General features: G+C 40.5%; 1 protein-coding gene and 1 pseudogene across 1 annotated transcript in view; one reads left to right on the top strand and one right to left on the bottom strand.

The window, feature by feature from the left end:
• The first annotated feature begins 6132 nt into the window (after nucleotides 1–6132).
• LOC105943639 lies at nucleotides 6133–6400 on the top strand (annotated as a pseudogene).
• Nucleotides 6401–8291: 1891 nt separating this feature from the next.
• Lekr1 (leucine, glutamate and lysine rich 1) overlaps nucleotides 8292–17608 on the bottom strand; it is a 319603-nt gene continuing 310286 nt past the window's right edge. Inside the window, exon 11 of the mRNA XM_004652098.2 lies at nucleotides 8292–8699. Coding sequence (XP_004652155.1) covers nucleotides 8292–8699 — 408 coding nt within the window. The remainder of the gene's footprint in view (nucleotides 8700–17608) is intronic.

The raw sequence follows: 17608 nt of genomic DNA, 5'->3' as shown, positions 1-17608 counted from the left end.
AGAAGAAGGGGATGGGTACATGATTGGTTGATTTAAACAGTATACTCTTCTGGTTGGCTTAGGATTTTGGCGGGCAAAGTTGGCGGGCTGGAGCTAGGCGAATTGAGCTCATCCATGACTACAGGAATGTCTTATGATTTCAGGAATGGATGGCATAATGTATGGTATAACCGGTTTAACTGTTAAGCGTACCCTTACGGCAAGGTCAGCGGGCTGGAGCTAGGGGAATTGAACTTTAGGACTTCAGGAATGTATGGCATAATCGGTTTCTAGTAGCTGTTAAGCCCATCCTTACTGGAAAATAAAAACTTAGACCTTGCTGGGAAACAGAAACTTAGGCCTACTGAGGACTCTGAAGCCTGTCATGGCATCCATCTGGTTCCTGAGTCCTTCAGAGATACGGTTCTTGGGCTGAAATTAGGCATCTTACCCCAATTTGTTTGTTGCCCCAGAGTTGGGGAGGGAGGCCTTGAAATGTGGATTCCGGATGAGCCCCCAAAATATTATGGGGTCAGTTGTCATACAATTAAGACCATTAACTCACAGAATGTGAGGCAAAGTTTTATTGGGTAAAAAGAAAGGAAAAGAAGAAAGCTGGTGCAACAGGTCCACATCCCAGAGTCTGGACCTCAGGATGCAGTGTTGAACTACTAGGAGTGTCAGCTTTTATTGGAGAACACCACAAGATGTTCATTGTAAAAACAGGATGGAAGTTAAAATACAAAGTTAGGCAGAACTGAGGCAAGAAACATTCTATGCTATTAATCACAAATGTAGTTAGGTACAGGAAGGTCATGGTACATTGCACAGAGGGGGTCATTCCATTCCTTAGATAACAGAAAACACTTGCCTTTTGAAATAAGGCCTGTGATAATGATTCCTGAAACTTCTCCTTTATCTGTCAGGAATATCAACTTGGGTGGTGGCCTCCATTATGTGTGCCTAAAGGCAAGGGCTGCACAGGAGGATGTTTAACCAGGTCTATTGTGTCCCTTTACATTCCATTTTTCACTGGCCTACTCACTCCAGATGCCTGCCACACCACGCCTGCCTACACACTGTCAGTGCAAGTAACTCAGACTGGGGGTGGGGGAGGAGCTCAGAAACTGGGGTCTGGCCTACTGACTACAGACTACTTCACCTGCCTGCACAGTGCTCCTGCAGGCAACCTAGACCTGGGAGCAAAAACATCTGTTTTTTAAAAAAATATATTTTTATTTGTTTATTTCCACATAGAGACTGAGAAATAGACAGTGAGAAAGAGAGAGACGAACTGCACAACAGGGCCACTTGCCACTGCAAACAAACTCCAGATACAAGTGCCTCTTTATGCATCTGGCTTTATGTGAGTAGTGGGGAATAGATCCCTGGACCATTAGGCTTTGCAAGCAAATGCCTTTTAATGCTGAGCCATCTCTCCATTCTGAAAGCATATGTTTAAAAATGCTTAAACATCCTAATTACCTATCTAATTGTTGAGTAAATTATTTAGCTGTAAGACTTATTGTCAATAATAACCATCTAAGCTAAATATTAGCACTAAATATATTAGAAGTATTCAGGAATGTTTTAATGGCAAATGAAATCAATCTCTCATTTTTTTTTTTTTTTTTGAGAGATGTTCTCCCTATATAGCCCTGTCTATCCTAGAATATGCTGTGTAACCCAGTCTGGCCTTTGACTTGCAACAATACTCCTGCCTCTCACTCTTGTCTGCTGGCATCACAGGGGTATGTCACTACATGTGGCTGAGTTCACTCTTTTCTTTCTTTCTCTTTTTTTTGAGGCAAGCCTGACAGACTCCCCCCCCCTTTTTTTTTTTCTATGAGACAGAGACAATTGGTGTCCAGGGCCTCCATCTACTTCAGTTGAACTCTAGAGTATGCATCACCTTGTAAATAACATGTGTGACCTTAAGCACTTGTGTCACTTTGTGTGTCTGCCTTACATGGGACCTGGTGAGTTGAACATGGGTCATTATGCTTTGCAGGCAAGGGCCTTAATACAATGCAATCTCTCCAGTTCTCACTATTTTCTTAATTCAAAATATCTAAAGAATAGGCTGGAGATATTGCTCAGTAGTAGAACACTTGCCCACCATGCACAAGGCCCTAGGTTTAATCCCCAGTATCACTTAAAAAAACAAAAACAACAACAACAAAAAAAACAGAAGAAAGCTACCCTGTGGAATCATGAAATGAGCCAATTTAATGCTCAAAGGCAAGTGAGCATAATGCCTTACTGCATCTCATACAAACTTGAAAAAAATTAGTTAAATATTTTATTTATTTGAGAGAAAGAGAGAGAGAGAGAGAGAGAGAGAGAGAGAGAGAGAGACCGAGCACACCAGGGCTTCTAGCCACTGCAAATGAACTCCAGGCACATGAGCCACCTTGTGCATCTGGTGTATGTGGTACCTAGGGAATCATACCTGGGTCCTTAGGATTCACAGGCAAGTTCCTTAACCACTAAGCCATCTCTCCAGCCCTCATAATAGACTTTTGAAATGGAAACTCTATCTGGTTAGTGGCCATTCAGCCACTGCAGTGCTACCTTCAAAATCAACTAATCTCCAGCTGGGTGTGGTGGTGAACACCTTTAATCCTGGCACTTAGAAAGCAGAGGTAGAAGGATGCTATTTGAGGTCAGCCTGAGACTACATAGTGAATTCCAGGTCAGCCTGTGCTAGAGTGAGACCATATCTTGAAAAAACAAACAATCAAAAAGAAAAGAAATTGATGTAGGTCTGATCCTACTAGTCAATGTCATGGTTAAGTAACCCATTTCAGAGGAACTAACAGTACTTTAATACTAACTTCATAAATCCAATAAGTTCTTCTATATTTCAACAAACCTCAGAAGATAGTGAATCACCACATTTCTTCTGATAATCAGTTTTGTCCATATATATGGTGCTATGAGATTCAATTTCAACATTATTCAATATGCTGCCAATGATTCAAATCAAAGTGCTTCAGTGGAATAAACAAAACTGAAACCTGCTGTTCAGAGCCAGGGGTACTGATATAGTTGAGATTCTTATGGTACCTTGCTTTTTTTGTTTGTTTGTTTGTTTGTTTCTTGAAGTAGGGCCTTGCTCTGGCCCAGGCTGTCTCAGGCTGGCCTTGAACTCACAACAATCCTCCTACATTGGCCTCCCATGTGCCACCATGCCTGGACTCCATTGCTTTTAAGTATTTATGTGTTTATTTACTGGAAAGAGAGAGAGAGAAGCAGCTAGAAAGAGTGAGAGAATGGGCACATCAGGGACTCTAACCACTGCAAACAAACTCCAGGTGCATGGCCCACCTTGTGCATCTGGCTTCATGTGGGTCCTGGGGAGTAGAAACCTGGGTCCTTTGGCTTTGCAGGAAAGTGCCAAATGTGAAGCCAGGGTGGCCTAGAGCTCTTGATCCTCCTGTCTCTGCCTCTTCAGCAGTTTCCCAGCATGGTGCGCCACCACAACCAGCTGCTTTTCCTTTTTAAAAATTTTTTTTTCCGAGGCAAACCCAACAGATGGGTCTTTCTTCTTCTTTTTAATGTGAGAGCATGGGTGTGGTGGGGAGAGGGTTGGTGCACCAGGGCCTCCAACCACTGTAACTGAACTCCAGATGCGTTCACCACTATGCCACCTCGTTCACATGTGTAACCTTGTGCATGCATCACCTTGTTGTAGCTACTTTTCTTTAATCACTAGTTTTCTTGGAGAATTGCAAGTCCATAGTCCATGGCAGAGTAGTTGGGTCAATGTACGGGGGCAGGTCTCACTGCACCACTGTATGCAGTTAGGCCCAAGTGAACAAAGTATAGCAAGGCTCTTTCTGTTCATCTAATGTATGGTGTGTCAACGTGGAGCATGCCACCCATGGCAGCACCATGGCCAGTATGTCCCATTGTTACTGTGTAAAGGAGAACTTCTTAGGCAAGATCGCAGCTCAGTGGTAGAGGGCTTGCCCAGCTATGTATAAGACCCAAATCAAACCAAACAGACCAGTAGGTTTGGCTGCACTTCTACCAAGCTCCCAGCAGATATGAATCCTGTTGGACTACTTTGAGTAGTAAACATTTGGCACATTGATCCTACTCTTGGTTAGGGATGATATGTTGAGGCCTACACTTTACATTCAATCTTATGTGAAGCAGGTAGATGAATGGAAACTTAACTCCTAAGTGAACTATTACCTACCTCTGTAAAATTAAAGGTCTGGACCAGGAGATATATGAAGTACCTTTAGAACCATAGAATGTCAAGGTTTCAAAACAAGTCTTACTTTTATTTTAGCTCTTTTCTTCTGTATTCCCCTTCATGTGTGGTCCCTGAGAATCAGAAAGAAGTTTTATTGCATGGTATTACTCTCAAATGGCCCTGTTTTGTTGTACTTTGCGTTCTTTGAGCCAAGGGACAGTTATTTCCTTCTAATGTCCTTTTCTCACTTTTTACACATAATCCTAGAACACCCAGAAGTTCCATGTATTATTGCAAGGAGAGGTCTGATGCACCTTGGGTCCATGGGATCATGTTTCCCAAGTGAACATTTTGCATTTTTCAGAGTCTATAATATTCTTTTTTGTTTGCTTGTTTGTGTTTTGAGGTAGAGTTTCACTGTACCTCAGGCTGACCTGGAATTCACTATGTAGTCTCAGGGCACCCTCAAACTCATGGTGATACTCCTACCTCTGCCTCCCAAATGCTGGATTAAAGGTGTGAGCCACCATGCCTGGATTTATAATATTCTTAAATTGTGTTTATTTTTATTTATTTATTTGAAAGTTACAGGCAGAGAGAAAGAAGCAGATATATATAGAGAGAATGGGTACACCAGGACCTCCAGCCACTGCAAATGAACTCCAGATGCATGTGCCCCCTTGTGCATTTGGCTAACATGGGTCCTGGGGAATTGAGCCTCAAACCAGGGCCCTTAGGCTTTACAGGCAAGAGCTTGACTGCTAAGCCATCTCTCCAGCCCTCTTTTTAATATTTTAAAAATTTTGTTTATTTTTATTTATTTATTTGAAAGTGACAGGCAGAGAGAGAAAGAAGCAGATATATATATAGAGAGAGAATGGGTGTATAATATTCTTAAATAGAAGATGATCCTTTAATCAGAGCCAATCCCATGAAATGCCTCCATGGCCAACATGGTATTATCTGGTGATAATTTCAAACTGCATTGGGCAGGGGAAAAACACTTTCCCTGCTTTGAATAAAATTTGAATTCAATGCCTGTTACTTATTCTCAACACCATTAACTCTTGTCTGGACTACTCCTCTAGCCTGCCAATCAGTGTTCCATCTGCAACCATTCCATTTTACAGTTACTCCAGTACAGCCCAGCCAGGGCAATGCTCCCAATTTGCAGCAAAGCTCATGCCACTTCCAGACAAAAGTCTGCACTGGTCCCTATTCAACACCTTCATACAAGGAGTTACCAGTATTTCTCTTCATGTTTTCCACACTTTCCATATCTGTGACTCTATACATATTTCCTCTACCTGCTGTTATCTTCTGTAATACAGTACTCCATTAAGACTCATTGAATACTCAATTCTTGCTTACAACATTCCTGATTCTTCTACCAAGATATTGAACTGACAACACCTTGCTCTCAACTCTCTTCTCTCCTCACCATTTTCTTTCCTATGTTACAGTTTCTGCATGTGCCTTCTCTTTGCCCTACTAAACAACTCTTGGGAATCTGTAGCATGTCAGTTATCTTTGTAGTTCTCACAGCATCTTTTTAGTTCTCTGTATCTATTACAAAAGTGAATGAATAATATAGCTCAAGATGCTCAGAATCTGCACAAATTTTAAACAATTTGTAAATTTTTAAGTTATTTATCTTAGGGCTGGAGAGATGGCCTAGTGGTTAAGGTACTTGCCTGCAAAACCAAAGGACTCAGGTTTGATTCCCCATAACCCACATAAGTCAGATGCATAAGGTGGCACATGCGTCCAGAAGTTCATTTGCAGTGACTAGAGGCTCTGGTGCACCCATTTTTTCTCACGTAAATAATATAAATAAATAAACAAACAAATTACTAACTAACTAACTAACTAAATTTTAAGGCCATGGATCTCTAAAACGCTTCCCTCAGGGAATCTGGGCCGCCTTAGCTCACAGAAGGATCACCATGTCTTTGGCTAGAGATTTACTACATCCTTCCTTGGAAAAGAAAAACTAAAAAAATAAAAAAATAAAAAAATAAAAAGAAATGGCTGGTTCAGAGTCTGAATTCCTACTTCATGGATGTAAAATGTCCAGCTTTCTATGAAATCACCATGGTTTTCAACCATGCTCAGACAGTGGTTCTGTGTGTAGGTTGTTCAACAGTACTGTGCCAGCCTACAGGAGGAAAGGCCAGACTCACAGAAGGCTGTTCATTCAGAAGAACATATTAATGTTCTATACCACTTGCTGAATTTAAGTTTTCTCATAGAAAGCCTTAAGCTCAGTTACTCCACCAAGACAATGTAATGTTTGGTTTTGTAAGGTATGAAACATTGATCTCCTATTTTGATGTCAGTTTTTCAATAAAGTTTTAATTATGGACAATTTAAAAAATATTTATTTTAAGGTATTATATCTGCTTTCTATTTAGAGCAAATTATTTAGTTTAGTAGGGCTATTGTAATTTGAATGGATATCTCCCGAAAGACTCGGGAGTTTTAGCAAACCTTCTTGGATTTCCAGCTACCTGGTGTGAGGTGGATTTGGAATTTCCAGCTAAAGATATCCAAAGTTCCTGAGCTCTTTCTGAGTTCCTGAAGTGTTCCTTCTTGTGATGGTGATGGTGGTTGCTTTTCTTTCTCTGCTTGGACTTGTGAAAGGGGGGCAGTTAAATCTGCCATTATGAAACTTACTCCAGGTCTGTAGGCATCCTTAAGGAGTACACACTTAGACATAAAGTATGATGCTGTATAAATGAGTATTGGAGAAGAAAACCTTGGACATGCTAGACTATGATAAATATTGCCAAAGGAAATCAGGTTTCAGATCCAAGCATTATATCATTGAAATATATGTGAAAATCAGAATATACAAAATGATATGCACATATTTAATATTCTAAAATGTAATATTAAACACTGGCTTCACAATTTATTATTACATATTTTGAATTTTTAATTCACTCAAGGAGAATGCCAGAGAGTAGGAATGAGCACGCCAGAGCCTCCTGCCACTGAAAATGAACACCATATGCATATGCCACTTTACATGGATACTTGGCAACTAAACCCAGGGTCATGAAACTTTGCAAGCTGCTGAGACTGAAATAGCACACAAACACTCTGAGCTTTTATCAGCACTCCTAAGTTAGCACAAAAGAACTCTGAACATCTATCAGGTCTCTTGATGTAGCACACAGTCACTCAAGGCCCCTATTAGGAATCCTGACCTAGCACACAGGGACTCAGAGCTTCTAACAGCACTCCTGACCTAGCACACAGGGACTCAGAGCTTCTAACAGCACTCCTGACCTAGCACACAGGGACTCAGAGCTTCTATTAGCACTCCTGACCTATCACAGAGACTCAGAGCTTCTATCAGGACTCCTGACCTAGCACACAGGGACTCAGAGCTTCTATCAGCACTCCTGACCTAGCACATAAGGACTCAGAGCTTCTATCAGGACTCCTGACCTAGCATACAGGCACCCAGAGCATCTACAGCACTCCTGACCTAGCACACAGGGACTCAGAGCCTCTGTCAGGACTCCTGACCTAGCATACAGGGACTCACAGCTACTAGGTTGACTATAATGCAAGGAGAAGATGTTTTGATGATTATAGTGGTAAGCTATATTCATATTTGAACTAAGAACTTTGATAATAAACCAGGTAAGGACTCAAGTATATCCTTTTCCTTATGGAATATTTATCATTTAATCTATTTAGCTCAACAAAGATGAACAAACACAAATAAAACCAATTCAATCAATTTTTTTTGTGTGTGTGTGGAAACATATCTGTTTGCAATGGAAGAGGGAAGGGAGTGAAGCCATAAGTGAAAATTTTTTATCCATAATCACTATAAAGGTATATCCAGAGCACATGTAAACATTTAAGACATACATGTAGAAATCAGCCCACTGGAATACCAACTTTATCATCTATTGCACTTTCAAAGGTCTCTTGGAATATGTGGCTTAAGTTTCCAAGCATTTTGCATTCTTTGTTAAGTGCATCTGGACACATTTGATCCTGGGCATGCTCACCTAAACTGAGTTTCTGGCATGCATATGGGAAAGGAGCATGTGCCCTGGGTGGAGTTGCTTCTGAGTCTGGGTCATCACTGATGACTCAGCCTCCTCCGCAGGATGAAGGCCAGCCTCTGCTGGGCGTCATTTACTGAAGATGCTCGGCCCCTGGGAGGGTAGGGTTGGGGAAGGTTGGGCAATCCTGAGCTGCTGGCCCTCTTGGTCTTTTCTGAACATGGGGATGTTGTGGGTTTTGACACTCCATGCAGGCTAGGGATGCATTTTCCACAGTTTGCTTTCATGTGGTTTCTCTCTGGGTGGGTACTGACAGCTGTGGCAGGGTAGGTTAGGCCTCTCTTGCTGAGGGGACATGGTGACAATGGCAAGCTTCCACCGCACTTCCTGAGCTCCAGGAGCTGTTCTCTGGCTTGACTCAAGGCCTCTGTCAATTCAAAGCGTTCTTCACACTCTCTGCGCACTGTTTCCTTTAGAAAAGTGTTCTGAAAAAGAGATGAAGAAAAAGTATCCCTGGCTATAAATATTGGACATAAGCAGAGAGGTACTGGCAATATAAACTGAGAACTAAATTGGAAATTAGAACGCTGTGTTCTTTGACTGTCTGTATGATACAATGCTACATGGGAGAGAGAAGTGGAAAACAGTTTGTGATGCTGGAAAGAACTTTAACAGAACATTTGGTCCAACCCTTGCCATTTGTAGAAGAGAACCAAGAGCTAAAGAGGTAGAGTGTCTGTTCTAGGTTAGCTCAGATGGTGTTGTGAGGCTGAGGCTAGTACCCAGGACTTCTAATTTCAACTTCTCTGTCTCATGTCTCAATGTGTTCTGGAATCTAATAATAATTTAATATAATAATTTAATAGCTGTAAAGTTATTAAATATTATTTTTAGTGAAGGTATATGACAATATAGGAGGCAAATTATTAAAATTATAATATTGAAATAACAAAATATGTCAGCATTTAAACAATAAAATGGATTACTTCTCTTTTTTTCCTGTTGTTTTCAAGGTTGGGTCTCACTCTAATCCAGGATATCTCCTACATTTTGGTCATATGTACCCCACAATTTTCTTCCTTATCCATCCAGTGTCACTGTACTCCCTCTTCATACCACTTGCCAAAGGCTTTGCCATAGAAGAGAACAACTCTTCTTTTTTGGCAAACTTTTAACTGTCATTAGCTTATTGGGTGGGGAAGTGCCCTCCCAAGCCCCTTGCCATCTATAACAGAATGTTGATTGGCCCCATATCTACAAGTCTTGTGCAGGTGACCATGACTATTGAGCTTATGACTGCAAATCTCCTTGTCATGTCTGGATACCAAATTCCCACAGCACTTCCTTCCTGTCCTCCAGCTCTTTGTGCATTGGGATTTATGTGGGTACTGGGGAACTGAACTTTGCAGGCATTTGCTTTTACCTATGAGCCCTTACTCCAGCCCTCCAGGAAAGAACTTTTTAATGGAGCTGTCTAGAGAAAGTTGAATATCACATAGCGGGTATATATTGAAGCAAATGTAAGCTTCAATTGTGTTTAGAATATCATTAAGGCTCCTTCAAATTCTGAGATTCTTTGCTTACTTATTTATTTATATTTATAACGTTTGTGTAGTACTCATGTTTGTTCATATATATGTGGGTATATGCATACATACAGAGGCCAAAGGATAACATCGGATATCATCTTCATGAACACCATCCATCCCTTTTGAGACAGACTCTCTGCTTACCTGAAACTCACCAATTAGGCAAGACTGGCTGACCAGTCAGTTCCAGGGAGCCTCCTGTCTCTGTCACATTTGTACTTAATGTGGGTGCTAGGATCAAACTCAAGTCCTCAGGATTTCAAGTCAGGCACTTTATCCAATGATCCATCTCCTCAGCCCAATATTCTACATTTTGAGCTGAGGAGTTATCCATCTTAGATCTATAAAGTTCACCAAAATTCTTTCAAAGACCACTAGGTTTTGGATCTCTCCAAAGTTCTGATGTTTTGGAAATGCTATTCTTTTTTTTAACAAATTTAAAAAAAATTATTGTGCTACAATTATCTACCCTAGACCTTCAGAAAGACCATGGCCTATTAGTGTTCCCTCACAGAAGGAGGGGCTGAGAAGGATGGTTAGAACTTCGCCTGGAAGTCCAGTTACTCTCTCTTTTGCCCCCTCCCCAATATATAATTCTGCCCCAGCCGCACATGGTCTCAAGAGGTACTACAGCTGGATAGTTAGGAGGAGGTAGATTAAGTGAAGATGGAGGACTCTACTGTGAAGCTTTAGGGTGGTAATCAATCATGCTGGGTGAGACCTTTCTGGTGATGCAGATGTTTTATCCATGTTCCTGTGTAAGTCAGTCCAATAAACTCTTTGGCTCACTAAGCTGCACTTGTGAATCATTCCTTTGGTCTGACATTGGTGCCCTCTCTGGGTTGAATAGATGTCTGTTCACATCTTTCCAAGAAAAGTAATGCAACACCTGACATTCAGGTCTGCAAGATGTCACAAAAAAGGATAAAACGTGAGAGATTCAAAGGGTGTCTTAATAAGTAAACACATTTGAAATAACTGTGCTATAGGATTCATCAGCTCAAAGTGAATTTCCATCAAGTTAGTTAGTTTATTGTAAGAGTAGCCATGGCATTTCAAAATCTGATCTTAGTGGAGAACATCCTCCCTACAAGCTGACTGACTAATTCACCATCAGTGGAACCAAGTAAGAAATCACCAGGGAAATGAGTGTCATGATTATGGAGAGGACTTCACTCAATTCAAAATATGGTAATTAAAACAGACACAGAGAGCAGTTTAAGATCAGCACAGTAATTTTCTTAAAAAACTGCTGCAGGGCTGGAGAGATGGCTTAGCGGTTATGTGCTTGCCTGTGAAGCCTAAGGACCCCGGTTCAAGGCTCGGTTCGCCAGGTCCCACGTTAGCCAGATGCACAAGGGGGGGGCACACGTCTGGAGTTCGTTTGCAGAGGCTGGGAGCCCTGGAGCGCCCATTCTCTCTCTCTCCCTCTATCTGTCTTTCTCTCTCTGTCTGTCACTCTCAAATAAATAAATAAAAAATTAAAAAAAAAACCAGCTGCATATGTGGATCAAAGCTTTCTATTTATATATATTTACATAATACATGGTCCAGTATTTTATATTTTATATTTTATTTATTTATCTGAAAGAAAGTGCTCATACACACACACACACACACACACACACACACACACATATATGTATGTATGTATATATATATAGATAGATAGATAGATAGATAGATAGATAGATAGATAGATAGATAGATATGGAGAGAGAGAGAATAGGTGCACCAAGGCCTCTAGCCACTGCAAACAAATTTCAGACACATGTGCCACCCTGCGCATCTGACTTTATTTTCATGGCTTATTTCTTCCCACTTCTTTTATTTCTTAGAGGAATTAGAAACTGCTGGTATTTGTATCATTTGTCTCTCATTAACTCAACCTGGACACTGGTTGTGGACACTGGTAGGGTAGGGGCTGCTAGTGAGGAAGGTGAATTTGGAACTATGTTAGAGCAATCACATTTACTGTTCCAGGCATATTTACTAAAGAAAGTAACAGAAGCTCAGGCTGGCTGTGTAATCTGCTGACAGCAACCAGCTCTAAAGCCAGCATCCAGAGCTCTGCTTTAAGCTGTCTGTGCCCGAGTAAGTTGTCTAGTTTATTAAGTCAAGCACACAGGAGCTATCTTGTGACCAGGACATTGAAGCAATACAACATGGTTACCACATAGGACTTTTCCCAAGTATCCTCAATTAATTAATCTAATCTTTCTTTTAAAAGGAAATTAAGTAGCTGGGTGTGGTGGTACATGCCTTTAATCCCAGCGCCAGGGAGGCAGTGAGTTTAAGGCCAGCATGTGACTACAGAGTGAGTAAGAGTGAGATCCTACCTTAAAACACCTGCACCCCCAAAGGAAATTAAAACAAAACAAAGAAAACCTCCTGATGCACTGATTGTTATCTACTAGTAAAGCAAGCTAGCAAAATGTGCTGAAGTGGTCCGATTTAAGTAGTTTTTAATAAATGATTAGGAATATGATGAGAAGGCATAGTGGCATACACCTTGAATCCCAGCACTCAGGAGGCAGAGGTAGGAAGGTCACTGTGAGTTCAAGGCCAATTTAGGACTACACAGTGAGTTCCAGGTCAGCCTGGGCTAGAGTGATACTCTATCTGGAAAACAAACAAACCAAAAAGGGAAATGATGGAAAGGGCTGGGAAGATGGCTCAATGGCTAAAGGTACTTGTTTGTAAATCCTGCTCTCCCAAGTTCAATTCTCAAGCCACCTATGTAAGTGTCACAAATGTGTGGCATTTGTTTGCAGCAGGAAGAGGTCCTGGCATGTGCTAATACCCTCACATGTACAAGTAAGTAAATAATATATTTTTTAAAAAAAGAATATGATGAGGAGCTACTTTTTATAACATAATTGAAACAAATGAGTAACAGTGAACAAATCAGTGCCAGGAACCAGAAGTGCAATCACAAGAAAAGATAACACAATGTGAAATGCGATGATAAGAACTCTTACTAACAGAAAAATGAAACTCATCTCACTGAATTTAAATTAAAGTCACAAAGAAAAGAAGTGATCTACAGAAACCAAAGATAAGACAAGTCACTTAAAAAATGGTTTCAGGGACTTCCGGTTAAAATGGCAGCATAGATATCACACCAAAGCAGCCTAGGGGGTAAAAAGACCAAAATAACACAGCAAAATACACACTTTTACTAAAAAGTGAGGTGTATAGGAAATTGAAGCAGCAGCGGAGAAGTAGAAGAGATCCAGAGCCCGCACAAGCTGGCAAAAGGGGCCCCGGCAGGTCCACCGACCGCAGAGCACAGGAAAGCCACCAGGCTCAGCTCAGGCCGCAGGAAAAGTCAGGTGAGGGGAGCTTCCACTCACACTGGCACTCTCCACAACTGAAGAAACATGAAGGGAGAGCGGCAGTGAACAACAGAGGAGCAGATCACGAGGTAGAAGAACACATGGAACAGCGAGAGAACTAGAGCAGCTGCAGCTCCCTCCCCTCCCCCACTGCCTATGCCCAGCTCCAGTGAACAGAGTAGCGGTCCTAGGACCAGCCACGCCAACTTGAGCCGACAGCGGGACCCAAGCAAGAGCAGAGTCCTGCAGCAACATCAGTGGCTTTGGCACTGGTAACAGCAGCCCCAGCAGCAGATCCAGTAGTGGCAGAAGTGGCAGATCAAGTTATCATTATTTGCAGATGACATGATTCTATACAAAAAGGACCCTAAAGACTCTACTAGCAAACTTAGAGCTGATGAAAACCTACAGCCATGTAGCAGGATACAAAATAAGTATACAGAAATCAGTAGCCTTCATATATGCTAACAACAAACACACAGAGGATGAAATCAGAGAATCACTCCCATTCACAATTGCATCAGAAAAATAAAGTACCTTGGAATAAAGCTAACCAAGGAAGTAAAGAATCTCTACAATGAGAACTTTAAAACTCTCAAGCAGGAAATTGCAGAAGATGCTAGAAAGTCGAGAAACATCCCTTGTTCCTGGATGGGAAGAATCAATATTGTGAAATGGCAATCTTACCAAAAGCAATCTACACATTTAATGCAATCCCTATCAGAATTCCAAAGGCATTCTTTATGGAAATAGAGAAAACAATCCAAAAATTCATTTTGAATCACAAAAAACCTCGAATATCTAAAATATTACTGAGCAACAAAAATAAGTCTGGTGGTATCACCATACCTGATTTTAACCTATACTACAGAGCCATAGTAACAAAAACAGCGTGGTACTGACACAAAAACAGACATGTAGATCAGTGGAACAGATTAGAGGACCAGATGTAAGTCTAGGTAGCTATAGCCACCTGATATTTGATAAAAATGCCAAAAATACTCATTGGAGAAGAGACAGTCTCTTCAGCAAATGGTGTTGGGAAAACTGGATATATATCTGCAGAATGATGAAAATAGATTCTTCTCTCTCTCCGTGCACAAGAATTAAGTCCAAATGGATTAAAGACCTTAACATCAGACCTGAAACTCTGAAACTGCTAGAGGAAAAGTAGGGGAATCCTTTCAACATATTGGTCTTGGCAAAGACTTTCTGAATACAACCCCAATTGCTCAGGCAATAAAACCACAGATTAATCCCTGGGACCTAATGAAATTACAAAGATTTTGCACTGCAAAGGACACAGTGAAAAAAGCAAAGAGGCAAGCTACAGAACGGGAAAAAATCTTTGCCAACTATATATCTGATAGAGGAGTAATAACTAGGATACACAAAGAACTCAAAAGTTAAATAATAAGGAAGTAAATAAGCCAATCAAAAAATGGGCTATGGATCTAAATAGAGCATTCTCAAAGGAAGAAATATGAATGGCATATAAGCATCTAAACAGTGTTCTACATCACTAGTCATCACGGAAATACATATTAAAACTACATTGAGATTCCATCTCACTCATGTCAGATTTGCTACCATTATGAAAACAAATGATCATAAATGATTGTGGGGATGTAGAAATAGAGAAACTCTTCTACACTGCTGGTGGGAATGCAATCTGGTCCAGCCATTGTGGAAATCAGTGTGGAGGTTCCTAAAACAGCTAAAGATTAATCTACCATATGACCCAGCTATAGCACTCCTAGGCATATATCCAAAGAACTCATCTTATTTCCTTAGACGTACATGCTCAACCATGTTTGTTGCTGCTCAATTTATAATAGCTGGGAAATGGAACCAGCCTAGATGTCCCTCAACTGATGAGTGTATAATAAAGATGTGGCACATTTATACAATGGAGTTCTACTCAGCGGTAAAGAAACATGAAGTTATGAAATTTGCAGAAAAATGGGTGGACCTGGAAAGGATTTTACTAAGTGAGGTAACCCAGGCCTAGAAAGCCAAGTGCCACATGTTCTCCCTCATATGTGGATCCTAGCTACAGATGATTGGGCTTCTGAGTGAGAATGAAAATACTTAGTAGCAGAGGCCAGTAAGTTAAAAAGTAGATATTAAGGGAAGAGAAAGGAAGGGAGGAGGGTACTTAATAGGTTGTTATTGTATATATGTAAGTACAATGATTGAGATGGGCAGGTAATATGATGGAGAATGGAATTTCAAAGGGGAAAGTATGGTTGGGGGGAGGGAGGGTATTACCATGGGATATTTTTTATAATCATGGAAAATGTTAATAAAAATTGTGAAAGAAAATGGTTTCAGGTAAGTACCAAAGAGAAAATGAAAAGGTGGCATGACCCAAAGTCCTCCCCAACAGTAGCTGCATTTGGACACTATGCTACAGATTCCAGGCTTGGGTTTATACCAGGGAGTTCTGTACCAGCCATGAATTCATGGGCTGTACACTCTCTTCAACTCCTGCTGGATGGAAGTCAACTGAGAGGATAACCAGTGCACTGGGGTAGAGAGAGGGTTCTGACTATCTCAGTGTGAAGCCAACTCATCCTTCTTCAAGCCTATTGGTTTTCAGAAAAAAAAATGATTAATTCTCTTTACTCTTTACTCTTTTATTTACCAAATCTTTAGGACCTTTGACTGAAACAGGGCCCAAACTTGGGACTTTTGTCTCTGTCAGAACACTATGAATTCCTAACTATCTCATAATATCTTCTTTTTTTTGCCACCAATATAACTCCTTTAAAATTGAGATCATAACTCAATTGTTTCCAACAGATAGTTCAGATGTTATACTTCATACAGTTATATGGTAAAAAACAGAAGCAGGATAATTAATGGATTAGGAATCTACTATTCAAGAAGTGAGTGGTAAGGGGACATGTAGATGTAGCTAGTCAGTAATACATTCATGGAAAATTCTATCATATATGAAAAGAATCATTGTGGTTGGATTGTTTTGAACAATTAGGCAAGAGGAAGGTTGGTTTGTGCAGAATTTTAATATGTTTTCATTGAATAACATGGTAAAATGTGTATGATGAAATGTGTTCAGTAAGATTGAATATTGTTGGCAAACATGAGAATAATCAATAAAGCCACAAATAATTTACATGTTTTAGACAGTATTATATTTGGCCAAATTTTACAATAACATGGTTAGGTTATATTACTGGATTGTAAACTAGAAGTCAAATGAAATAGCAGACTTCCATGTACCAGGTGAAGAAGTGGCATAGATGGTAGAGACAGAAGCACACTCAAGGATGGACTTGGCCTTATGACTGGTTGTAAGTATGTGAGGGGAAGACAGTCCAGGACAGAGTAGGTCAAGTAAGGAGGTCAGATCAAGGAGAACTTTGGCAACATGTCATTATTAGAATTTTGATTTCCTTTTGGATGCTAAATGGAGTCAGGGAAGTGATTTTAAGCAGGGCACTGGTATGATCAAATCTGCATAAAGGGAAGATCCCTTTGCCAGCTTGAAGTAGGGCAAGATGGCTGATGGGAGCTGGGGAAATATAGGAGCCCAAAGCTTTCATGGTGGTGTTTTAGATTCCAGGTGCCCTTGGTCAGGGTGGCCTAGGGAAGGAAGAACTATTGCTCCTAGATACTAAGCTGTGCTCATTAGTGTTGAGATGCCTGGCAGCCCTTGCAGATGAAGGCTGCTTTTATGGGCTTAACTGTACTCCCACTGAGTAGGTAAATGCAAAAATGAAAATATAAATTAGCTTACCATCTGTTTTATATTTCTAATATTTTAAAAAAAGCCCAGTTCCCACACTCTCTGCAATACAAGGGTGGTTTATTTTTATGTTTGTTTTCATTTTTTGCCATTATAGACAGCTGGGTTACTTTCAGTTCCAAAAGCAGAGGAAGAAGCCAGAGAAGGATTTTCTGAGTAACTTTATCATTCTGAAGGTGAGAATCTTTTTTGTGATGCTTCAGAATCAGCTGTCTTTGGCATAATTTGGGAGAAACATTCCCTCTATGAAGAATAAGCACTAGTGACTTTGTTTATATCAGTGAGGTCTAAACCAGCTGTGGGTGATCACATTTCAGTTTCTACAAACTCTGACTAGATACAACACAGAGGAATGGGTGGCCAGTCAGCTGGGGAAGGTGGACTGAGGTGAAAGGAAATTCTGTGGAAAAGACGTGGAAACCAGAAAGATGAGTATGAGTTAGTGAGATGTACACAGCTTCCCTTCAAAGACTACTCATCTAACCTACCCAGCCCCAAAACACTGCAGAAAAGCAGTGTAACAGCCTTTGGAAGGTATGGGAGCTTCTAGGAAAAAAATTAAGTTGTATGTCAGGCAAATGGAGTTAAAATGATATATATTTTCTTACAAACACAATAAAACCAATTATGGCCAATTGAGCCAAACAGAAGTCACAGAAACAGAGGAAGCTAAGAGGATTCAAGAGTTGGTTTTC

The sequence above is a fragment of the Jaculus jaculus genome, chromosome 11, assembly GCF_020740685.1.
Source record: "Jaculus jaculus isolate mJacJac1 chromosome 11, mJacJac1.mat.Y.cur, whole genome shotgun sequence".
In the NCBI taxonomy this organism is placed as follows: domain Eukaryota; kingdom Metazoa; phylum Chordata; class Mammalia; order Rodentia; family Dipodidae; genus Jaculus; species Jaculus jaculus.
The sequence above is the reverse complement of the archived record's forward strand: the minus strand, read 5'-3'. Positions and strand labels throughout refer to the sequence as shown.